This window comes from Artibeus jamaicensis, unplaced genomic scaffold (assembly GCF_021234435.1).
Source record: "Artibeus jamaicensis isolate MK-2021 breed Jamaican fruit bat unplaced genomic scaffold, CSHL_Jam_final contig_233, whole genome shotgun sequence".
In the NCBI taxonomy this organism is placed as follows: domain Eukaryota; kingdom Metazoa; phylum Chordata; class Mammalia; order Chiroptera; family Phyllostomidae; genus Artibeus; species Artibeus jamaicensis.
The window spans coordinates 67,150,951-67,176,263 of NW_026521486.1; the positions used below are offsets into that span (position 1 = coordinate 67,150,951).

General features: G+C 37.0%; 1 protein-coding gene and 1 pseudogene across 2 annotated transcripts in view; both read left to right on the top strand.

The window, feature by feature from the left end:
* TBC1D15 (TBC1 domain family member 15) overlaps positions 1 to 25,313 on the top strand; it is a 76,047-nt gene that overhangs the window by 44,519 nt on the left and 6,215 nt on the right. For both annotated transcript variants that reach the window (XM_037161169.2, XM_037161170.2), the window contains 5 exons: positions 2,032 to 2,126; positions 15,134 to 15,250; positions 20,797 to 20,897; positions 24,705 to 24,804; positions 25,191 to 25,288. In XM_037161169.2, the coding sequence (XP_037017064.1) occupies positions 2,032 to 2,126; positions 15,134 to 15,250; positions 20,797 to 20,897; positions 24,705 to 24,804; positions 25,191 to 25,288 (511 nt within the window). The remainder of the gene's footprint in view (positions 1 to 2,031; positions 2,127 to 15,133; positions 15,251 to 20,796; positions 20,898 to 24,704; positions 24,805 to 25,190; positions 25,289 to 25,313) is intronic.
* Positions 20 to 955, top strand: LOC119060862 (small nuclear ribonucleoprotein G-like; annotated as a pseudogene).

The following is a 25,313-nucleotide window of genomic DNA, read 5'->3' on the forward strand; positions in this document are numbered from 1 at the left end:
CATTGTCTTTATATGTTCATCTAAGAAATTCAGGTAACTCACCCATACAGATTAGTAAAGGGTGGGAAAATAATTTTTATCTTTTAATTGAAGACTTACGAGCACCAGTGTCAGGGAAGCCGCAGATCCTGTTTGGAGGTGTCTTTGAAATTGCTGGGTAGACACCATGAGTAAAGTTTACCCTCCCGAGTTAAAAAATATTATGGACAAGAAGGTATCTTTGAAAGTAAATGGTGGCAGATGTGTCTAGGGATATTGAGGGGATTTGATCCCTTTAGGAATCTTGTGACAGATGAAAATGGAGATGGCAGCTAGTGGGCAGCAGAACAATACTTGAATGGTGGTAATATGAGGAAATTGTATCATCATGTTAGAAGCTTCTGAAAGAGTATAAAGAATGGCTGTGTTCATCAGACAAACCAACTGCTTCCACATGCCCCTTCTCCATAGCACCTGTTTTACTACAATATAAAAATCGAGTCATATACATGTTCTTTTTTTTTAAAAGATTTTATTTATTTATTTTTAGAGAGAGGGGAAGGGAGGGGGAAAGAGAGGGAGAAAAACATCGATGTGTATCAATTGGTTGCCTCTAGCATGTTCCCAACTGGGGACCTGGCCCACAACCCAGGCATGTGCCCTGACTAGGAAGCGAAGTGGCAGCCTTTCAATTCTCAGGCTGGTACTCAACCCACTGAGCCACACTAGCCAGGGAATGCATTTTCATACTGAAGTTTTGTAATAGAAAAAAATTTAGCACCATAGTTCTTTCAAACTGGAAATGTTTATTAGACCTCATTGTAGTTATGTTAGTGAATATGTAGAAAGATAGTAAAAAATATTTCAGTCCCGCCCTGGCTGGTGTAGCTCAGTGGACTGAGTGCGGGCCTGTGAAGCAAAGGGTCGCCGGTTCGATTCCCAGTCAGGGCACATGCCTGGGTTGAAGGCCAGGCCCCCAGTGGGGGACACATGAGAGGCAAGCACACATTGATGTTTCTTTCCCACTCTTTCTCCTTCCTGTCCCCTCTCTAAAAATAAAGAAATAAAATGTATTTAAAAAAATATATTTCAGTCCCTTTGTAAAAACATGTGTATTTGAAAAATAACTAATAAGATTTGGATTTTAAAATATATCTCATTCAGTCCTAGCTGGTAGCTTAGTTGTTTAGATCATCATCCGAATACCCTGAGGTTGCGGGTTTGATTCCTCATTAGGGCACGTACAACAATCAACCAACGAATGCGTGAATAAGTGGAAAAATAATTCAGTATTTCTCTCTCTCTCTTTCTTCATTCCTCTTTCTAAAATCAGTAAATTAAAAACTTTAAAATATTTATCTTGATTTAGTTTTGAATTTTTTTGAGATGATAAAAATGGCTTATGAGAAATATATTTGCTTATTTAGGTTATTTAAGTAATTTTTCTTGTGCTCTTGTAACATAAACTGGTCTTTCATTCTTTTTGGAAGAGTGTTTCTGTTTTTAAACAATTTCTCAGATTTGAGAAGAAAAACTACAACTTTCCAGGTACACTTCTTATTTTCAACTCATCAGTCTAACTTTTCATTTAAAGGACACTCTTAACATTATGTGCACATTCAAATTCTCAGACAATTCTTTCTCTTCAACACTCACCAGTCCTTCTAAGACACTTTCCCTTTAACAAGTTTGCAGTAAACTCCTTGTCACATTTAAAAAAATAACATAAAGTGTAGATTGACAATTATTTAGAAACTTTCATGGTTAAAATATTTAATGACTGAAATAGTTTTCAGTATGATATTAAGGATTAAGGTAACTTTTTCCTTACAGTCATACCTAAATGAGTAGTTTAAACTAAGTTTATGACATGTATAAGGTTTTATTATTCCTTTGTTTTCATAACTTTAAAGATTTTAGTATCATATTTATAAAGTTAAATCTCATTAGCATTGTAAATTTGTTGATATTTGTTTGTAGAAAAGCTCAATTAAATTTTTTAAATGTTCAGAGTAAAGTAAGCTGTTTTTGGTGTAAAATTGTTTTCTGTAGTGATGAATACTTCAGGATGAAACTACAGTGGAAATCTGTCAGCGAGGAACAAGAGAAGAGAAATTCGAGATTAAGAGATTATAGAAGTCTTATTGGTAATTTTTTCTTAATTTTGGAAATGTACAAGAGAGTTTTACAGTGAAATCCTGATAAGATTTAAGAAATGAATATATGTGCTACAGAATTGGACCTCAAAAGAGAACTCAGAATTTGAGATTACATTAGAATGTGTGCTTACTGTTTTTGGCTGTTACTCTTCAAATAGGTGTATGAATTCAGTCAGTTTATAAATAAGTACTACTACATCTCATTTTTAATTTAAAAATACAAATTAGTAAAAAGAATAACTTTATTTGCTTGCTGAATTAATTGCATTAAAAATTGGCTTCCTTATTTCAAAAACAGCTTGTTTATTATAGAAAAATTAAGGCCCTGGCTGGGTATCTCAGTCGGTTAGATTGTCATCCTGATACGCCAAGGTTGTCGGTTTAATCTCTGCTCAGGGCACATACGAGAATCAGCTAATGATTGCATCCGTAAATGGAACAGCAAATCGATGTTTCTCGAGCTCTCTCTCCTTTCTTCCCTATCTCTAAAGTCAATAAATAAAAATTTTAAAAGGAACTATATATGAGCAAAAAGGAAATAAAAATTAGTTTGTTTTTGTCACTCAGAAATAACGTAAAAAGAAAACTCTCACCCAAGGACATTTTTTAATGGCTTTTAGAGAAAGAGGAAGGGAGAAAGAAACACTGATGCAAGAGAGAAGCATTAATTGGTTGCCTTCCTTACCTGCTTGGACCAGTATCTAACTTGGAGCCTTTCCGTTATAGGATGCTACAGCCTACTGAGCCAAACCAACCAGGGCCGGAGATAACTGTGTTAAATAGATTTTGTTTTATATCCCTGAAGACCTTCTCTAAATATGCATGTATTTCACTTTTTAATTAAATAAATGACTCTAGATAGATAATAAATTTTTGTCAGTTTTTATCAATTGAATAACTAGTCCTTAAAAAAGAAATTCATGATAGAATTTTACATAAGAAAATTAGACTTTTTCCAAATAGTGAGTACCGACTCTTAGGGTGAAGGCTAGGTTGGTACACGTTATTGAAGGAAAGCATAGTTATTGCTGTACATGTCTTATCTGACAAGTTTTGGTTCATAGTCTCTATTTTACAGGTAAAAAAACTAAAGCACTGAGAGCATAATGACTTATCCAAGGTCACCTGGTTAGTAAGGACAATGCCCAGTTTCAGTGCTCTTACCTGTTTTGTTACCTTGCCTCCAGGTACTTCTAGGATAGCTTTGGGTTGTAGTGGAATTAATTTTTTTATTCTTTTATTTTATTTGAATTTGTTTATTTATAGCTTTATGAGTGAAGATAGAGGGATGTTTTTATACCCCCATGGTTATCACCACTATCCTGTGGAAGAAAAAAAAAATCCCTAAAAGCCCAACACAATAGACTGATTTGGTAGTTTTTGTACACAGAAAGACTAGTGATCTTTTTAGCAATAGTACTTTGGATTGAAAAAGAATTTTATTTTTCTGAAAATAAATTATACCAGAATAAACTATTCTAATGTCTTGCTAAGGAAAAGGTGGGGGTATTGCGGCATACCATTTTCTGAAGTTGCCCACTGAAGCCTTCTGCTATTTTAAGTTTCACTAGGAAAAATGGTAACAGACTCCTTTTTTTTTTACCATTATAATTGGCATTTATTAAATTTCCATCAAGATCAATGCTAGCTCATAATATTATAAAGAAGAAAAATCTTACTTTTTAGGGAATATCTTTATAATCTTGAAGTTGGCAAAGTCTTACTAAATGTACATAGAAAATGTTAACCATAAAGGGGAAAAAAAGGATAAGTTGAAGTCCATTAAAATTAAAAATTCCTGTTCTCCAAACATACCATTAGGAAAATCATGAGAAATCAAAGGCAAAAAAAAATGGGATAATATACTTACAGATATGGATAAGCATTCTAGAACAGTACTATATAGTAAAACATTCTGCAATGTTCTAACTGAATTGTCCAGTGGTAGCCACTGATTCTATGTGAATATTGAACACTTTTTTAAAAATTTATTTAATTATTGTTCAAGTACAGTTTTCTTTCTCCCATCCCAGCCCACCCCCCAGTGCTCCCCACCTCCCTCCCATTTCCACCCCCCTTAGTTGTTGTCTACATGTCCCTTATACTAGTTCCTGTAAATCCTCCCCCTTTTTCCCCTGAAATTCCCTCCCCTCTGGTCACTGTTCCCTTGTTCTCTATTACAGGGTCTTTGGTTATATTTTGCTTGCTTGATTGTTTTGTTGTTTAGCTTCCTGTTAAAGCTGAGATCATATGGTATTTGTCTTTCAACACCTGGCTTAATTCACTCAGCATCATGCTTTCCAGTTCTGTCCATGCTGTTGCAAAGGGTAGGAGCTCCTTCTTTCTTTCTGCTGCATAGAATTCCATTGTGTATATGTACCCTAGCTTTTTGATCCATTCATTTACTGACCGGCACCTAGGTTGCTTCCAGCTCTTGGCTATTGTAAATTGTGCTGCTATGAACATTTGGGTGCATAGGTTCTTTTGGATTGGTGTTCTAGGGTTCTTAGGATATAATCCCATCAGTGGAATAGCTGGGTCAGAAGGCAGGTCCGTTTTTAGTTTTCTGAGAAAATTCCATACTGTTTTTCACAGTAGTTGTACCAGTCTGCAATCCCACCAACAATGGATTAGTGAGTGTCCCCTCTTCTCCACAACCTCTCCAACACCTGTTGTTTGTTGCTTTGTTTACGATGGCCATTCTGACCAGTGTAAAGTGATATCTCATTGTGGTTTTAATTTGCATCTTTCTGATAGCGATATTGAGCATCTCTTCATGTGTCTCTGGATCCTCTGTATGTCAAATCCTTTGCCCATTTTTTAATTGGGTTGCTTGTTTCAGAGTGGAGTCATGTAAGTTCTTTGTATATTTTAGAGATTAAACCTTTGTCTGAGGTATCATTGGCAAATATGTTTTCCCATACAGTTGGTTCTCTTTTTATTTTAATACTGTTTTCTTTAGCTGTGCAAAAGCTTTTAATTTTGATGAGAAGCCATTTGTTTATTCTTTCCTTTATGTCTCTTGCTCTAGGGGACATATCAATAAAAATGTTGTTGCATGAAATAGCAGAGATTTTTCTGCCCGTGTTCTCCTCTAGGACTTAATGGTGTCATGGCTTATATTTAAGTCTTTTATCTACCTTGAATTTATTTTGATGTATGGTGTTAAGTTGGTGCTCAAATTTTATTTTTTTGCACGTAGCTGTCCAGTTCTCCCAACACCATTTGTTGAAGAGGCCATTATTAGCTCATTTTATTTTGCTGCCCCCTTTGTTGAATATTAATTGACTGTAGAGACTTGGGTTTATTTCTGGGCTCTCTGTTCTGTTCCATTGGTCCATGTGTCTGTTTTTATGCCAGTACCAGGCTGTTTTGATTACAGTGGCCTTATAATACAGTTTGATATCAGGTATTGTGATCCCTCCTACTTTGTTCTTCTTTCACAAAAGTGCAGCTGTTATTCGGTGTCGTTTATGGTTCCATATAAATTTTTGAAGTGTTTGTTCTATGTCTGTGAAATATGCCATTGGTACTTTAATAGGTATTGCATTGAATCTGTAAATTGTTTGGGGTAGTATGGACATTTTGATGATGTTAATTCTTCCAGTCCATGAACACGGTATATGTTTCCATTTGTTCGTGTCTTCCTTGATTTCGTTCTTCAGGGCTGTGTAGTTTTCTGCATACAGGTCTTTTACCTCCTCAGTTAGGTTTATTCCCAGATATTTTATTTTTCTTTTTGTATATTGAATGGGATTTTTTATTCTTGATTTCTGCTTCTGCTTTTTCATTGTTGGTATACAAAAATGCCTTTGATTTCTGGATATTGAGTTTGTATCCTGCTCTTTTGCCAAATTCATTTATTAGGTTGAGCAGTTTTTGGATGGGGTCTAGGATTTTCCATATTACTACCATGTCATCTGCAGACAGTGACAGTTTTGTCTCCTTTCCGATTTGGATGCCTTTTATTTCCTTTTCTTGTCTGATCTCTGTGGCTAAAACTTTCAATACTATATTGAATAGAAGTGTTAAAAGTGGACAACCTTGTTTTGTTCCTGATCTTAGTGGAAAAGCTTTCAGTTTTTGCCCATTGAGTATGACGTTGGCCATAGATCTGTCATATATGGCCTTTATTATGTTGAGGAATGCTCCCTGTATTCCCACTTTGCTGAGTGTTTTTATCATAAATGGGTGCTGGACCTTAGCAAATGCTTTTTCCACATCTGTGGATATGATCATGTGATTTTTGTCTTTGCTTTTGTTTATGTGATTTATTACATTTACTGATTTGCGAATATTGAACCATCCTTGCATTCCTGGGATGAATCCCACTTGGTCATGGTGTGTGATCTTTTTAGTGTATTGTTGGATGTAGTTTAGCAATATTTAGTTGAGGATTGTAGTGTCTGTGATCATCAGTGATATTGGCCTGAAGTTTTCTTTCTGTGTTGTATCTTTATTTGGTTTTGGGATTAGGATGATGCTGGCTTCATAAAAAGAGTTTGGGATTCTTCCATCAATTTGGATTTTTTGGAATAGTCTGTGAAGGATAGGGGTTAGCTTTTCCTTAAATGCTTTGTAGAATTCTCCTGTGAAACCATCTGGTCCAGAGCTTTTGTGGGTCGGGAGTCTTTTGATTACTGCTTCAATTTCATCTGCTGTTATTGGTAGTTCAGGCTTTCTGCTTCTTCGTCATTGAGTTTTAGAAGATTTTATTTTTCTAGAAATTTGTCCATTTCCCCTAGGTTTTCAAATTTCTTGGTATATAGTTCTTCATAGTAATTTCTTACAATCCTTTGTATTTCTGTGGTGTCAGTTGTAATCTCTCCTTTTTCATTTCCGACTTTTTTGTGTCCTCTCTTTTTCTTTTTTTAAATTATTTTAGTTTTTTTATTGATTATGCCATTACAGTTGTTCTACTCCCCCCTTCATTCCCCTCCACCCTATCCCCTCATTACCCCCCTTTAGTTTATGACCATGTGTCTCAAGTTCTTTAGATTCTATATTTCCCATGTTACTCTTACCCTCCCCCCCATCTATTTTCTATCTACTGTCTATGCTACTTATTTTCTGTACCTTCTCCCCCCTTCTCCTCCTCCCACTCCCCTGTTGCTAACCCTCCTTGAGATCTTCATTTCTATATTTCCACTCCTGATCTAGCTGTCCTTTTAGTTTGCTTTCGTTTTAGGTGTGGTTGTTAATATCTCTGAGTTTGTTGTCCTTTCACCGTTCATGTTTCTTTAACTTCTTTTTCTTAGATAAGTCCCTTTAACATTTCATATAATAAGGGCTTGGTGATGATGAACTCCTTGAATTTGATCTTATCTGAGAAGCACTTTATCTGTCCTTCCATTTTAAATGAAAGTTTTGCTGGATAGAGCAATCTTGGTTGTAGGTCTTTGGATTTCATGACTTGGAATACCTCTTTCCAGCCCCTTCTTGCCTGTAAGGTCTCTTTTGAGAAATGAGCTGACAGTCTGATGGGAACTCCTTTGTAGGTGACAGTCCCCTTATCTCTTGCTGCTTGTAGGATTCTCTCCTTCATTTTAATCTTGGCTAATATAGTTATGATGTGCCTTGGTGTGTTCTTTCTTGGGTCCAACTTCTTTGGGACTCTCTGAGCTTCCTGGATTTCCTGGAAGTCTATTTCCTTTGCCAGATTGGGGAAATTCTTCTTTATTATTTGTTCAAATAAGTTTTCCACTTGTGGCTGTTCCTTTCCCCCTTCTGGTACCCCTATAATTCGGATGTTGGAGTGTTTAAAGATGTCCTGGAGGTTCCTAAGCCTCTCCTCATGTTTTTGAATTCTTGCTTCTTCACTCTTTTCTGTTTGGCCATTATTTGCTTTCTTCTGGTCCACTCCATTGATTTGAGTCCCAGTTTCCTTTTCATCGCTATTAGTTTCCTGTGCAATTCCATTCGTTTCAATTAGTTCCGCCTTCATATGTTTCTCTAATTTGTGGCTATAATCAACCAGATCTGTGAGCATCCTGATCATCAGTGTTTTAAACTGTGTGTCTGAGAGTTTTGCTATTTCTTCATCACTTAGATTTATAGGCTCTGGGGCTTTGAGATCTTCTTGAGTAATTTTTGGTCTGTTTCGCATCTGTTAAGTATGAGGAGCAGAGCCTTGGCTGGGTCCTGACGCTGTATGTGGGGGCGTGGTCAGAGTGGGGAAATGGTGACCCCCCCTGCTGTTTTGCGCCGCTGGGTGAGGAGCAGAGCCTTAGGTGGTTCACCAGGGCAGGGTCACTCAGGTCGCTGGGTTATGACGCTGTATGTGGAGGCGGTGTCAGAGCGGGGAAATGGTGGCGTCCTGTGCTGCCGCCCACCGCTGGGGCCTGCTGGGTCCTGCTGGGTCCTGTTTAACCGCCCACTCCCTTGCTGGTCTATCTGTGCATGAATGTGTGACCACAGTCAAATCTCGGCCCCGCTCCCTCACTGGTTCCCCGTGGTCGCTCGCTGGGTCGCACTAGGTCCACCTGTTGCAACCCTGCGCCTGGGTTCCACGCGCCTGAGTCCGTCTGACTGAGTTTTCTTATGCAACCCCGCTCAGCCAGCTGCTGGCTTCGCCCCTCTTACTGGTCAGGCTGAAGAATTTGTTGTTATCAGACTTCCAAAAACTTCAGTTTTCTGTGTTCTGGCTGTGTTTTCTGTTGATAATATTTAGTTGACTCTAAACTTGGTTGTGTGAGAAAGCAAGACGTCTCCACCTATGCCTTCATCTTGGCAGAAGTCCCTCTTTTTTTTTTCTTGATGAGCCTGCTTAAAGGCTTGTCTGTTTTGTTTATCTTGTCAAAAAACCAGCTCTTGGATTCATTGATCCTTAGAATTGTGCTTTTAGTCTCTATATCATTTAATTCTGCTCTGATCTTGGTTATTTCCTTCCTTCTACTTGCTGTGGGCTGTCTTTGTTGTTGTTCCTTGAGTTCTAGTAGGCATAGGGTCAGGTTGTGTGTTTGAAATGTTTCTATCTTCTTTAGGTAGGCCTGTATTGCTATGAACTTCCCTCTCAGGACTGCCTTCGCTGTGTCCCATAAGTTTTGGGTTGTTGTGAGTTCATCTTCATTCGTTTCCAGAAACTTTTTGATTTCTTTCCTAATTTCATTCTTGACCCATTCATTGTTTAATAGCATGCTATTCAATGTCCATGAGTTTGAGTGTTTGGGGTTTTTTCCCTTGGGGTTGGTTTCCAGTTTCTGTCCCTTGTGGTTGGAGAAAATGCTTGGTATGTTTTCAGTTTTCTTGAATTTGTTGAGGCTTGTTTCGTGTCTTATCAGATAGTCTATCTTTGAAAATGTTCCATGTGCATTTGAAAAGAATGTGTATTTAGCTTTTTTGGGATGAAGGGCTTTATACATATCAGTTAAATCCATTTCATCTAGGATGTTGTTTAATTCCACAGTATCTTTGTTGATATTTTGTTTGGAAAATATGTCCATTTTTGACAGTGGGGTGTTAAAATTTCCTACTGTAATTGTGTTGCTGTGAATATCTTTCTTGAAGTCCTCTAAGATTTTCTTTATGTACATTGGGTACATATATATTTACAATGTTTATGTCTTCTTGGTGGATTCTTCCCTTGAGTATTATCAAGTGACCTTCTGGGTCTCTCTTTATGGACTTTTTTTTGATGTCTATTTTGTCTGATATGAGTATTTCTACCCTAGCTTTTTTTCCCCGGCTGTTTGCTTGGAAAATTTGTTTCCAGCCCTTCACTTTTAGTTTGTGTAGGTCTTTTGTCCTAAGGTGGATCTCTTATAGGCAGCATATGTGTGGGTCATGCTTTCTTATCTATTTGGCTATTCTGTGTCTTTTGATTGGACCATTTAATACATTTACATTTAAGATTATTATTGATAGGTACTTATTCATTGCTATTTTTGTGCCTGTGTACCTCTCTTTCTCTGTCTTTTCCTTCCTTTCCTTAAAGCAGTCCTTTTAGCATCTCTTGCAGAGCTCGTTGTTGGAGGTGTATTCTTTTAGACTTCTTTTGTCTTGGAAGCTCTTTATTTGGCCTTCTATCTTGATTGAGAGTCTTGCTGGGTAAAATAGCCTTGGTTGAAGGCCTCTGGTTCTCATTACTTGGAATATTTCTTGCCATTCTCTTCTTGCTTGTAGCATTTTAATTGAGAAGTCAACAGTTAACCTTATCGTGGCTCCCTTGTATGTTAATTTCTGTTTCTCCCTTGTTGCCTTTAAGATTCTCTCTTTGACTTAGAATTTTGCCATTTTAATGATGATGTGTGTTGAAGTGGACCCCTTTGGATTCCTCTTGATTGGGACTCTGTGTTTTCTGGGTTTGTGAAAACACTTTTTCTCATCAAATTGGGGAAGTTTTCCATCGCTACTTTTTCAAATAGGCTTTTTATCCCTTGCTCCTCTTCTCCTTCTGGTATCCCTATTATTCGGATATTATTACATTTCATATTGTCTTGCATTTCTCTGTATCCCTCTTCATTTTTTTCCTGAGCCTCTTTTCCTTTTTTTGCTCTTCCTGGGTATTTTTTTCTACTTTGTTGTCTAGCTCGCTGATCTGATCTTCTGCTTCATCAATCCTGCTTTTGATTCCTTCCACTGTGTTCTTCAGTTCAGAAATTGTATTCTTCATTTCCTCTTGGCCTTTTTTGATAGTTTCTATTTCCTTTTTCATGTTGATATAGTCTGCAGTGAGTTCATTGTATCTCCCCTGTAGTTTCTGGTAGCTCATTGTGAGCTCTTTGAACTTCCTGATAACCAGTGCTTTGAATTCATTATCTGATAGCTGACTTGCCTGTATTTCATCTAGCTTTCTTTCTGAGGCTTCCTCCTTTCCTTTCATTTGGGGATTGGTTCTTTGTCTTCCCATTGTTTGTGAGACTCTTCTTGTTAGCTTCAGCTTCTTAAACTGATTTGTTCTGGCTCCCTGGGTTAATGGTGTGAACTTCTGTGGTAGAATACCTGTGGTGTTTAGTGGTGTGGTTTCCTTGATCTCTCAAGTTCACTGGTCTTGGGCTGTCGTTTAAGGGCACTCTGTGTTTGTCTTTTGGTTTTGATCATTTTGGGGTCTTTCTTTGGTAGGTCCTTCCCTCCAGTTGCTTAACTGAGGGTCACTCTGTCCACCACCTCTTGTATTTTGTTGTGCTGGTAAGGGCAGGTTGTGTGGAAGCTAGTTCTTCCATGTGTACAAGGTTTTGAGGATTCTCTTTTGCTCTTGTTCAGTTGTTTGTATTGGGTAGTTTCTCCACTGTTTAGTTGTATTTCCAGATAGGTCCTGGATTGAGGTTTGTATGGTTTCCACTCCCTCCTTCACCTTCTGTTATCTGTTGGTGGTTCCTGTGTTGTTGGGTTTCCTGTCCTTTGGGTATACTGGTGTTCACCGCTTCTACCTACTCTTTTTTGTGATCAGTTGGTGGGGAAGCCACAATGGTTTATGACAGCAGGAGAGTATTCTATGATATTTACTGTAGCAGCTGTAGAGAACAGATAGGAGATCCTTTGGCTATGTATAGTGTTAAATATGATCTTCAACCCAACTAGCCACTTTTAAGAAAGGATGGAAAGAAGATAAGACTGTTGTTGGGGAGGGAAGGATTGTGAGTTGGATTTAGGAAGCAGTGAGGTGGGGGGAGGTCAGATTCTGAGGTAAATTGAGAGTAAAGGATAGTAAATAGGTGTAGTGTGTGAGAGAATAGAGCTAATCACTACAGTAACAGAATTCAGTTAACTGAAGTGGGCTGAGATCTGGTAGGGGTGATGTGATGTATTTATAAGTATGGAGCAGCTATTATTTACAATAATATTAGAGCAGCAATCATCTGACATAATCTATGTGATCTGGGTATCATAAATAGGTGGTATAGAACTTTGAGTAGTGTGCGTGAAGGATAGTAAATTAGCAATACACTGTGGAAGAGAGAACGGGGAAACCTGTTTAGTGATATAATGAGCCAAGCTCAGAAGACTATACAGAAAGGAGTACAAAAATACTATTAAAATAAAAGATGTAAGAATAATGAAAAACTACAATAACACAAATATGCAGTATCTTGTTTCTTTGCAATAACAAAGTGAGACTTGTCTCGGTGTCTCAGCTGTTGGGATGCCCTCTCTTTGGGTTCAGGTGTGGTCCTTACACAGTTCCAAGTTTTTTGTCTCACTTGTGGGTATTAAAAAAAAAACCACCCCAAAACACCTCTTACTGGTTTCAAACTGCCAAACCGGTTTTTCTGGTCTTGCTGTCTGCAGCAGGCTGAGGGGTGATTGGTGTGGCCTTTCTTGTGTACTCAGTCAGTCCTGCAAGCACTCTCCCAAGAGCTAGTCTGGCACCTCTCCCCAGGCCCCCAGGCAGGGGATACTGGTCTTCTTTAGAGTGCTCTTTCCCTGGGGGTCATTGCCGTGGGCTGGGGTGCAGGTGGGTACGTGTGTCGTCCAGACTGCCTGGGTCCTGGGGGCTTGGGCGTAAACCCTAACCAGTGCTATGGGGAAACTCAGGGATTTCCGTGCAACCTTCGGATTGCTGCCTGACTGGGTGCGGAGTAAGCAGAGCAGCTGTTGCAAGAGAATCCCCCAAACAGATTTACTTTTTGAGAAATTCCTCCCACTCAAGCCTGCTGCTCAGTACATCCCAATTCTCCAGCCAGACTGGTGATTATCCAGGTCAGTGCTCGTCACCGTGGGTCTCTCAACTCTCCCAAGCTGGTGACCACAGACTCCACAGGTGATCACGTCCCTTGTGTGTTTGCCTCTTTATCCTTATTCCCCACCCTGCAACTTCAAGCAACAAGGTCTCCTGGTGCTGCTCAAACCTTGCTTGGCCAGGGAGGGAGGGAGCAGTTGACCCGGACCTCTTTCCCAAGGACTCTATGGCAGGCCCGCAGCTCCCAAAGAGTCCGTGGTAGACCCAGTACTGGGCGCCGGGCCAGGGCTGCAGCTATGTCTCCGTGCTGGTCTCTGGGACTTTATTGTCCTGGAGTAGTCTCCTTACCTTCTGGTTTTTCAGTGTCCAGTACAATTTCTGATCTCTTATTTTCATATATGCTGGGGTACTGTTGTCTGTTTGCTCTATTCCTCCCTCACAATTTTTAATAAATAAATTATGTTTTTTGGGGTCCTCCCTCATATGTGGTATGTTAGTGATAAGTGCTTAAGAGAAAAATAAAGCAGGGAAAGTGTTTAGGAAATTTATGTGTTGTGTTGTTGTTTTTACTTCGGCAACCAGAGAAGGTCATTCTTGAAAAGGTGGTATTTGAGTAGAAACTCGAAAAGGGGGATTGGTGAGCTTCGTAGATATCTAGGTAAAGGGCATTCCGAGCAGAAAGAAACATGTGTTACACTTATTTCTATCCCGGGGTCTCTGCATATTTGAAGTACAGCAGAGATATGTGGCTGGAGTAAGTTGGGTCCAGTATGGAAACTGATGAGGTTAGAGAAGAAACAGACATTGGACAAGATCATGTGTTGGAGGCTTGAGGAGAGAGAAGTTATAAAATAGTTACATGAATATGCAGAGGGAATGGATAAAAAGGGTTGGTGGTGAATGCAAGGCGGGATTAGTTGGCATGGTTATGTTTTTCTTCAGCTTTTTAGCTACATCAAGTTAGATGGAGAGTTGGGTTTTAATGAGAGTTTTACTTTTTTTAACTTGAGTACTCCTTTTTTTTTCTAGAAATAGTTTCTAGAAATACATCTGTTGTAAAATAGTGTTTCTGTTCCCTTTTTGTTTTCTGCTTGGCAGAAATATAAAAGAGGAGAAAAGTAGATCGTGAGGGCACAAATAACTTTACTGTGTTTAATACACCTATTAAGTCAGATAATCTGGATTGGCATTATGACTGTAAGTTGTGTTTGAATTAACAAAAAAACCTTTTATGTACTTCTTTATTAACTGATACGAAACAAACATTTCGACATTTTTAAATGATATTTTGCATTTATAGCATGGTTTTTCTGGTATTGCTTTTCATCACTAGTTTGAAAGATATATTCACAATTCTGTAGATATATACTTCCTTTTATTAAATCTAATGTAGTATATTTTAACAGAAAGCTAGAATATTGTTCTAATAAATTTTTTAAATGTTCTTACGGAACCTAAGCTTAAGTCATCTACCTTCCCATCTTGCCACAAATGTTGAGAATGTTTTCAAATTATTCAGTTTAAGGGGGAGTGGAAGTCATTTATAATTTTTAAACAGAATTGGTTATAGAGTAAATTAATCATTTAAGTTAAAAAATTCTAATTTACTGAGGGATTTAATTTAGAGGAATGCCTTTTTTTTTTAGTTGTAAAGTCTTTCCAAGATACATTTAATAGGTATCAGGGTTTGTAAATTGAATTGCCTGTATAACTTGGGATACTCTTGTAGTGATATTGTCAAATCTCTTTTTAATATCATGAAATTGTTTTCAGCAAAATGTAGGTTTTCATTTTTTTAAAATTAAAATGAATTGCTTATACTAATGTATAAACTGAATAATGTATATATGAGGAAAAGGAAATAATTTGTACTGAAGGTGATTATGGAACACAACAAAGAAATTGATAATACTTCTCATAACGAATGAAGCAAATATGAGTGAAACAAATCTCTTTGATTATATTTGATTGTATAGTAGCTTTTTTCATTACCGTTTTCAAATAATATTACCTAATCACAAGCATTCATGACTGGCACTTTTATTGCTAACTAATGTGAATTATTACTTAGTATTGCTTTTAATTAGTGGGAAGTATTGCCAGTTATTCAGTTAAAGGATTTCTTTGTTGAGATAAAAACTGAAGTACATTTAAAAATATACCCATGAGGAGGTAGACTAATTTTTGAAAAGTATTCCAAAATGCTACTTTTGTCGCATATCTGAAATGAAATTTGATGAATTATTTTCATTAAGTAAAGGATTGGTGAGAGAGTAAAATTAATAGCAAGGAAAATAAACCTATACTTATAAGATGCGAGCTTTATAAAAATCTATTTTTGAAAGGTTTTCAAATATGTGATGATTTTTCTCCTCAGAAAAAGATGTTAACAGAACAGATCGAACAAACAAGTTTTATGAAGGCCAAGATAATCCAGGGCTGATTTTGCTTCATGACATTTTGATGACCTACTGTATGTATGACTTTGATTTAGGTAAGTTCTCTTCTAATACTCTTAATTTTAAAAGATTTAATTTATATTTATTTTAGAATTTCAATTTATTAACCTGTAAGACATACATAATGTAATAGCTCTGTGGCCTAGGTTTTATAGGAACTTTTCTACAGGGCACTGGGAATTTATAAGGCTATGGTTCCCAGATTGTACACTGAGGGGCACTGTGTTGTCATAGTAAAGTCATGGGGACAGCGTGGGCTGTTTTAAATTTTTGAGGGAAATATAGTAATATCTTGAGCTGTAACTACTAGCTGAAACAGTTTAGGATTTCAACATTAGATCACCACATTCTTGCTGATGACGTTGTATCTTTGCAAAACACTATTTTTAGCTTTGCTTTGATAATAAGCAAGCACTGGTGAAAAGTGGATGAGGAACAGAAATGAGGATGGTAGTACACAGTTGGATTTCAAGGTTTGAGAAGTACTGTAGTGCTCAACAGGTGCTAAGTTCATAGGACAGGACATAGAAACTTAAGTTACTTGGATCTAAATACTTAATTAGATCCAAATAGTTAATCCAATAGTTAATTGTTTTTTTGAATCTAGGGGTCCCTCGGAAAAATTTACTGAGACATTAAGGATTCTGTGAAGTGAGAATGTTTTGGAATCTTTGATAAGTGTTCTCCCTTGTTAAAGAAAATACTGATTTGGTATGTTAGACAGTGCAGATGATTATATAGGGCATGTAGAACTTTCTTTTCTTTTCTTGGTAAGTCTGTTCCCTACCAAGAATGAGTTGGAAAGACTGGGACTGGAAGTGAGAGTTGGGGATTGCATGGGGAAAAGATGCGAAGGGATAGAAAACCTAAGGAATCAGTATTTTAAGGGACAAGAGAACTCGAACTGTTTCTTTAAAGGACCAACAAATCCCCTAAGCATAAATCTTTAAACAAGTATAAGCAGTGGGAAATTTCTGAGTCACCTACCATGTGTGAGTGACTCTCAAGTAGAGGATAGTGGAAATAAGTGTTGTCCAGATTACTTTACTATAGCTAGAGACATCTTGGGAGAAGGTAATTGGATGTTCTGCCTATTAAACCCAAATGAACCTTGAATTATGAATACATTTTCTTCACCATTTGTATCTATGTGACTTCCTCTTGGCTTCTTATATGTAAGTTAGGGAAGATACAGACTCTGTTGTGGATCTTAAGGCATTAGCCCCTTTGGTGACAGAAGTTGAAAACCACAGGTTTCTCTTTAAAATTTGGCCAGGCCTATTTATCATACCTATAATGAGTCTCAGATTGGATCATTGAAAACATTGGTAGAGTGCTTTTCAGGTTATAGAGTGCTGCCGTACTTGATTTGGATTCTAATAGCAGCCTTTTGAAGAAGTGGAGAAATAATGCCTACTTTATGAATGAGGTTACATTGATTCAGAGAATGATTGAAGGTTGCTCAAGTAGTAAATATTGGACCGAGGGGTGGAGACCCAGGTCTTTCAGGCTGGCAGTCTTGCCAGTATACACTCAGCACCCCAGGTCTTTGCCATTTTGGTTTCTATTGCCACTGGAGGGACTAGAACAACCGTCATCCTAGGAAGCAAGGAGTGTTGCCCTGAACTCTCAGGTTGTCTTCTTGAGGTGGGAGTTCATTCATAGCCTCAGCAGGAGTTTCTGAATGCTCAGGTTGTTTCAGGGCGTAGGTCCAGATCAGCTAACTGGACAAATTACTGTTTTAATTTGTTTCTGTTAACTCCACATTCTTTCTAGTCAAATGCTTAAGTTATCTGAAACACAGTCAAGGTTCCCATTAAGAACTTTGGCCTTGTAAGAAGCCAAGGTAGTTTGCATAAAGCAGTGGACCAAATTTCTTGCCTTTTACTCATAGCAAAGGACCTTGGGCTATAAGTTTACTCTTATAGGCGATTCTGCCATATTCAGTTGTTTACATTCTTAGGCCATAGATTAAGTAGATACAGGTATATTTATATTGAATATAATCTCATTACTAGTGAGGAAGGAGCCAAAAATCAAAAGCAGACAGAAGATAAAAATTACCAAAAGTGAAAGAAGAACTCAAGGAGGAACAATTTTTAGTTAGTTCAAAGACCCCACACCCAGATTTGTCTGTGGGAGGTATCTTTTTTGCAGTGTATGTTCATAATGATGGTTCTGAATAACCAACAAAAAGTGAAATTATACTTAAAGTACTGTGTATAAGAAGGCAGGGAGTGTCTAATGTAAAAACAATGATTTCAAACTGCTAAGATTTTTTATAATTTGATACTTTAAGGGTTTAAGGTTCAGTTAACCTGGAAAAATGAGCTACATGTAGATGAAATTTTCCTTATCAGTGTGAGAGTGTACCCTAGGGTGGTAAGGAGGTCATTTCTCACACCTCTCCACTGAAACAAATTTGCTGTGAAAATAAGTTTAGGGAACTACTTCAGAAGTTGTGGTAGTGCTGATTAAGATGTGCATCAGCCCTAGTGCAGATTCTGAGTGGCACTGAATGCTAATTTAAACAACTTTAATCTTTCTTTAATTAAAAGGAATTTGTACATTAATTCCACCCTGGCAACCCATGACATACTCCAACGAACATCATGTATAAAATAAAATAGATTAAAAGCAACTAGAATACAAAGATTAATTTGACTACTTGCTTTAGCTAAGACTTGGAGAAGAAATATGGTAGTGATGCCTTACGAAAGCTGAATTCTCAGGCTTAAATTAGCTTCTCATAAATTTTTATTAATTATACCTTTGTAATAAAGCACATTTTTTTCCTGAGGAAAAGTGCTTTGTACATTTTTTGAATAGCACACTTTGAAATATTTCTATTGTAGACCATATGCAGTCAGTCAGAGTCAGTCAAGTAGTAATCTTTTACACTTTGTTGAATTCATATCAGATTTCTTTCATGCTTTAATTCATTTAATCTTTATATTTGTCATTGCTTTCACTCCGTTAGGGCCATTTGATGATAACAATTTAGTCTTTCTTCCAAACTACTTATTCTTTCCTTCTAATAGTCAGGGTTTGCCAGAGAAACAACTGTTAGGATTATATGTATACACGTGCATGTACACACACACACCAGAAAAAGAGAAAAGAAAAAGAAGCCCTGACAATTTGCACTCTGCAAGCTGGAGACCTAGGAAAGCTGGTGGTGTAGTTTGAAGAACTGAGAGCGGAGGAGCAGCGGTATAGATGTCAGTCCAAGTCTGATGATAACCAGGAACACTGTGGGCAGCAGAAGATCGATGTTCCAGCTCAAGCAACCAGTGAGAGCAGATTCAGCCTCCTTCCATCTTTTTATTCTGCTTACGCTCTCTCAGTGGTTTTGCTTATGTCCACCGACATTGGAGAGGGCCATCTGCTTTAATCATTTTTCCAATTCAAATGCTAATCTCCTCTAGAAACACCTTCATAGACATTCCCAGAAATAATGTTTACCAAGACATCTGGTCCTCCTGCGGCGCACTCAGGCTGACACAAAATTAGTCACTACAACTGTGCATTATTTTAAAAAGCATCTGCAAAAGTATGTAGAAATGTTTACATTTAGGTATGATGTCACATGACATTTTTTTGGTGCTTTTCTCGAAATGTCTTGGTAACTGCATTGTCTGTTTGATACTGTAGTAATCAGATGCCCACCCTGGGAACCCAAGTGTTCTTTTGTGCTGAAGTGAGTAGAGCAATATACTTTTCCACTGGGTATAGTGTAGACATAGGTTGATAAGACTAGGCAATGTCAGTAGATCAGGGGTGTCAAACTCCTTTTCACTGGGGGCCACATCAACCTCACAGTTGCCTTCAAAGGGCCAAAAGTAAGTTTAGGACTGTATAAGTGTAACTACTCCTTAATTAGGGGCAAGGAGCTTGGCACTGTTGCTGGGTAGAAACCAGGTGGAAGGTCGGATTTGGCCCATGGGCCTTGTGTTTGCCACCTGTGCAGTAGTTGATAGGGCAGAGGCTCAGAGCAGATGGAGCTAAATGTTTATTTGTAAGGAGATCCAAAAGTGACCCTGAGTGCCTTTCTGTTATACATTTAATCTGAGATTTTTCAAGAGACTTTGGCTTATATACTTCCTAGGTCATTTTTTGGTTGACGTTTTCATCCAAAACAGGAAGAGTGATGCAGAGTTGTATATCATTTCTAGCAGAAATACCCTCTTCCTTTTAAAAATACATGCTCTTTAAATGGCTTCAATACACATAGATTTTGATGAATGATAAAAACGTAAGCTTTGTATATGCACATGAAAGACTGATTTCCACAGTTTTCCGAAGCTGCCACTGGAAAAAAATCTCCATGTAACTTCGACAAATGTACAAAACTTACCAAAGTTGATAGTATGTATGCGAGAAGGGTTAGCATAAGCTCTTGTCCCTTTGTTGTTTCAAGTATCTTATGTCTTATCTAAAATCTAATTGTAAAACACTTAAGAAAATGAGGGTTTTATAAGTTTGAGCTAAAAAATAGGATGCTTGACATGTTCAGGTGAAAAGTACAAAAAAGACTTTTTGGTCCTGTTTAAGTAAGGGGGCTGCCTGACTCTTAATTTTCCATTTTTTCTTTTACGTAAGGGTTGTAATTAGTGCCAGGACTGGAATTGTAATAGTACTGAGAGAAAGGCGGTTAAAATAGTAGTCTTAGGCACAACATATTGATTGTGTGAAACTCAGTTGCTAGCATTGTTGGTGGGTATAGAATAACAAGAAAAGAAAGAAGACATAGACTCGACTGTTTAAAAGAGGTACATAATTTTGTGACTCCTTTTATTTAGATTACCAGTGATCTGGTTGCTAAAGCAGTTGGATCCTTCTTAGTGTTTAGTTTACTTGGCTCATTCAAGGCAACTTGGCACTGTTCACTACTCTGGCCTGGCAGCTTTCATCCCCTTGACTTTACAAAAAGCTTCTCCCTTGATTTCGTGTCCCTTTGACTATTTAATCTTTTGAATATGTACTCTTAAATTTGATGTTTCTCATGACTTTTCTCTCCACCTCTCTTCTTTCTCATAATGCTTGTGCACATTATTTTTTAACAACATTTCCCACTCTTCCTGGCCAGTGTGACTTGGTTGGAGTGTTGTCCTGTAGACCAAAGGGTTGCGGGTTTGATTCCTGGCTAGGGCACATATGCAGGTTGCGGGTTTGAGCCCTCGTTGGGGTGTATAGGAGAAGACAACTAGTCAGTGTGTCTCTTTCATGTCAGTGTTTCCCTCTTTCTCCATCCCCTTCCTCTGAAAACAATGAAAGAAAATGTCTTTGGGTGACGATAAACATAATAATATTGATGATCTTACCCACTTTGGCAGTGATAGCTACACTAAGACATCTACTGGAAGGTGTTGATCTGCTTGACATCTCAGTCTAAAACAACTCATCTTTCTTACCTGATTGCTGAACTTCCTCCTTGTTTATTTTCTTTTCTTGATGAACATCATATCTACCAATTTCTGAACCAAAGAAAAGATGAAATTTTATGTGAAATGGTGGTGACATGCATAGAAGGATATATAAAGCTTAGGTTTTCAGAGACATGGTTTTTTTTTCTTCCTAGGATATGTGCAAGGAATGAGTGACTTACTTTCCCCTCTTTTATTTGTGATGGAAAATGAGGTGGATGCCTTTTGGTGCTTTGCCTCCTATATGGACCAAATGGTAAGAATGAGGTTCCTTCCTTTAATAAAAACTAATTTGAAAATTTAAGTTGTATAATCTTATTATATAAGATTGATGCTTATATTTAGCCAGTTAGGATGGAGCTTTAGAAAATTGCTTCGTGTTGTTTGTTTTTTTCTTAAATAGCCTTTTCAAGAGGCTTGGAAATGCTGGCATTATTTTTAAATCAAAAAGTAGATAGAAAAAGTACCCATAGTACAAGAACAATTGGGTTTTAATATTAGTAAATTGCCGTGAGTCATTACAGAATATTGATGAAATAGATTAATTCTGTTTTTGTGAAGTAGTTGAACTTTCATATCTGTTTCAGAGATAAAGCTTAGTCATACCAAGTAATATCCTTACCTTTTGTGAACATTTTGGATTTTGTCACTGATTTTTCTCCAGATGCATTTGAACTGTTGGTAGCACTGACAGTGAACTCTTAGTAATTTACTCTTATTTTCTCAGAAGCATGTGGTTATTAGAGTCGAACTCTATGTATACATATTATTACAAAGAACATTTTATCTATTATCATTGGTATATCTTGCAGTAGAGTTCTAGGACAATAGTACAGAGACTGTATGACAAGAAAATAAAATAGAACAGTCTTCTCAGATTATCTTTAAAAAAAAAAAGCAGAGGGTCTAAGAGTGATAAAGCCTGTGAAATCCAAAGATTCAACTGCATAGGTCACTGTACTGTTTCAGATAAGATTAATATGCTTCGTGGTGAGCCTTGATGTCAGATATTGAAATGATTTGCTTGCAAGGGGTTAAAGATTTTGAATATGTAATCATTTAAAATGTTTCCCTGTAATACAGGTTTTTACTTAGTTTCTGGGACACAAATGTGGAATTTGAAAGTGGTACCCTTCTCCTTTTTGATAACTTCTGTTCTTCCCCGCTTGCTTGCCAGTTTTTCTTCCCCTGCAGTTTTTCCCACTTTTGTCTTTCCTCACGTCTCATCCATGGTTCCAACTCATCCTCACTTTCTCACTGCTTTTCCACATGCATGATAAGATTTGATGGCTTAAAAATACTAAATTGATAAACATTCAGATTATGTAGTTCTTTCCCACAGACTAATATTTTTGGATTATTTGGAAAGGTTATTAATTTGCAGTAATCTAGTAATATCATAGTTTGTCTTCCTGACCTTTTGAATTGATTGATTTTGCCTGCCTTCTTAGTTCCAGTTACTCCCAAGTGCTCTAGAAACCAGAGGCATTTATTAACAGAGGTCTGTACAACTGATAGTAATTGTATAAAAACTCTGCTCTGCCTTCCTTGTGTTTGTGTTGTTTACCCTCTTTTCACTACAGCTAATACATTCCTAGATAAAGGGTACATGTCTTTTCTTAACTGTTCACTGGTATGCTTCCAGAGTTTTCCTAATGTCTGATAGGAGGTTTTTATTCAACAGATTTTTGTAGAATAAACACATGAATATTTCCCCAGTACTTAGTTTAGAGCTCTGTAGTAGATACTCCAAAACAATTGACATGAACATACTGTGTTTAGTTTTTTATAATAGTAGTTTTCATAAAACTGAAGAAATAACTGGCATGTTCAAATATATTGGCTTATAATACCAATTGCATACATACATGTGCATGTATTTAGGTCTCAAATGTAAAGATGACTTTCTGAACATCTGTAATACACACTTCCAGTCTCTCTGTCATTTTTTTTGTGTCTGAAAGTTCAAGTTCTTTTGTCTATCACAGTAAATGTTCTCTGTGTTTGCCTTTTTCACTGAGGATGGTCTGGGGATTTTTCTAGGCTTTATTCTAAAAAGATCTCAATCTATTGTCTACTGACATCCCCTTCTCATAAAATTTGAAAGAAAGGGCAATATGTTAGAAACAAAATAACTTGCACGACTATTTTTTACTGTATTGCTGTTGTTTAGTGTCCTAAGTTGGTGTTGCTGCTGTTCAACTCCATTTTGTTTTACAGCTTTATTTCATGTAAGATTTTATTTCTTATTGTGGTGGCTGATCCTAATATGTGTAGATTTACTTTTGTCTATATTTTCTCACATCTAATGTTTTTCTAGGCATAGACTTTGTTACAGAAAATTATGGAAACATTTGCAAAACAATCTAATGTACTCTCTTATACCCACTATTCATTTTGCCATAAAGTTTAGTCCCTCCTGTTCTTTTCCTCACTCCGTACCCCCGTATAATGTATATGCATGTGTATATGTATATATCCATTATATTTATATGTGTGCAAACATTTACCTATAGATACAGTTGAAGCCCTTTGTATATCCATGTGGATCTTATTTCTTCTTCTCCAGGAATAGCTACTTTCAAAGTTGGCTTCTGTCATTTTGGGAGTGCTTCTTTTTATGCCTGAGTGGTCAGCAGCAGCTGTGCCATGTTGGTACACACAAACCAACTAGACTTTGGCTGGGCTGTAACAAAACTCATGCTATTAAATCAGAGAGTCAGTCCTGCCTTTCCTGTATGGGTCCATGTGGTAAATGTGAAGAAATGGTATCTCAAAGGCTTATGTTAGTCTGCTAAACTATTCTTTCTAAGTCATTACAGAGAAACCTATTTATAGAGAGTCAATAGCCTCTAAATTTTTTTGTTTTGACCAAGAGTGGGTGGTTTCTCTGATATGCACTCCAGTCACAGCACTGCTCTTGTCTCGAAAACTAGGAAGTGTGAGAGGGGATGCTCCTCACTCAGGCTTTGCACAGGGTCAGGGCAGAGGTCACCATGGAGGGGTCCAGGCACATTTTAAAGGGATCAGAATCGTCTGAGAAACCTTTTATTTATTTTGTTGTCCCCTCCTTTGACTGAAGTGTTAGTAGGGAATCTACTCAACTTTAAAGATTTTTGAAAGCATGTAAACCACAGTAGTTCTTCAACTTTGATCTCAGGAGCCCTTCACACTCTTAAATGTTGAGGACCACAAGAGCATTTGTTCATGTGGGTTATGTTTACTGGTGTTTGTCATATGAACAAATTAGTACTCAGAAAATTATAAATACTTATTCATTTAAAAGGAACAGTAAACCTATTATACCTTAACATATATAACGTTTTTAAATGGGAAGTTTTTAAAAATAAAAACAAATTTACTGAGAAGAGAGATGGTTTTACATTTCCATTTTCTTTAGTGTCTATTTTAGTAGAAGACAGTGGGATTTTCATATCTACTTCTGGGTTATCTTTGGCATTGATCAGTACACATTATGTGGCCTTCACACATGTGGGAGATATTAAATTGCAAGCTGCGTATAACAAGTATTGTCATGAAGATGGTTTTGACATAGATTTCTCTGTCATTAAATATAAAAATAGTCAACTCTTTAAAATGAGATACATGTTAAAGCTGAAGTTTTATGTCATGTGATAATTTGAAGAAATATTTAACAAGGTGGAAGTGAGTTAATAAAAGCTTATTCCGCAAATGTGTGTTTCTTTCACCAAATCTCTTATTCTTTGTCAGAAATAAGTATATCGGTCATTCTGCAGTTGCTGTTACTGCAGAATCTCTCTAAATCAAATTCTCTATCTAAATCAAATGAGTAGAGGGAGTATATGAGTAAATCAATTGAGTAAAATTTTTGTTACTAAAGAGTAACAAAGTATTTCTTAGGATTCTCTTTCCCTCCTTTTTAATGTTCCTTTTAGCTTTTTAATTTGTTGTGATTTTAAAAAATATAACCAGTGTGATGTTAGTCCAACATTTGTTTTTAGACTCATGGCTTAGTTATTATGTACTATAAAATATTTACTAAATATTACTCATGTGGTAACATCCATTTTCTTCTATGAAGCATCAAAATTTTGAAGAACAAATGCAAGGCATGAAGACCCAGCTAATTCAACTAAGTACCTTACTTCGCTTGTTGGACAGTGGATTTTGCAATTACTTAGGTAAGGTTACTGCAGCAGAGGTATATCCAGCAAAGTGCAGGGTAGTGCACAGACAAAATGTAAGGGATTCTTTTAAAGACATACATACTCTACTGCTTTTGCCCGGGTTCCTCTGAGGAATAAAAGTGTGGGACCAAATTATCTTTGTGTAATTATGTCTTAAAACAGTTTATTTATAAAATGAATTATTTGTTGTAATTTGGTTGTTTTCTTTTAAAGAAGTTAGTCTGCAAATTTGAATTGTTTCCTTGAATGACAAGACAGTTAACTGTGTAGGGCTTTTAATAGCCTAAGATGCATAGAAAAGTTTGAGTTTGAATAGGTCACTGTATTCTGAGATAATTAGCATAAGAGTAAGCCATATATATATTTTTTCTTCTGTGTAGAATCTCAGGACTCTGGATACCTTTATTTTTGCTTCAGATGGCTTTTAATCAGATTTAAAAGGGAATTTAGTTTTCTAGATATTCTTCGATTATGGGAGGTAAGTTCTTAAATTGTTCAAATGT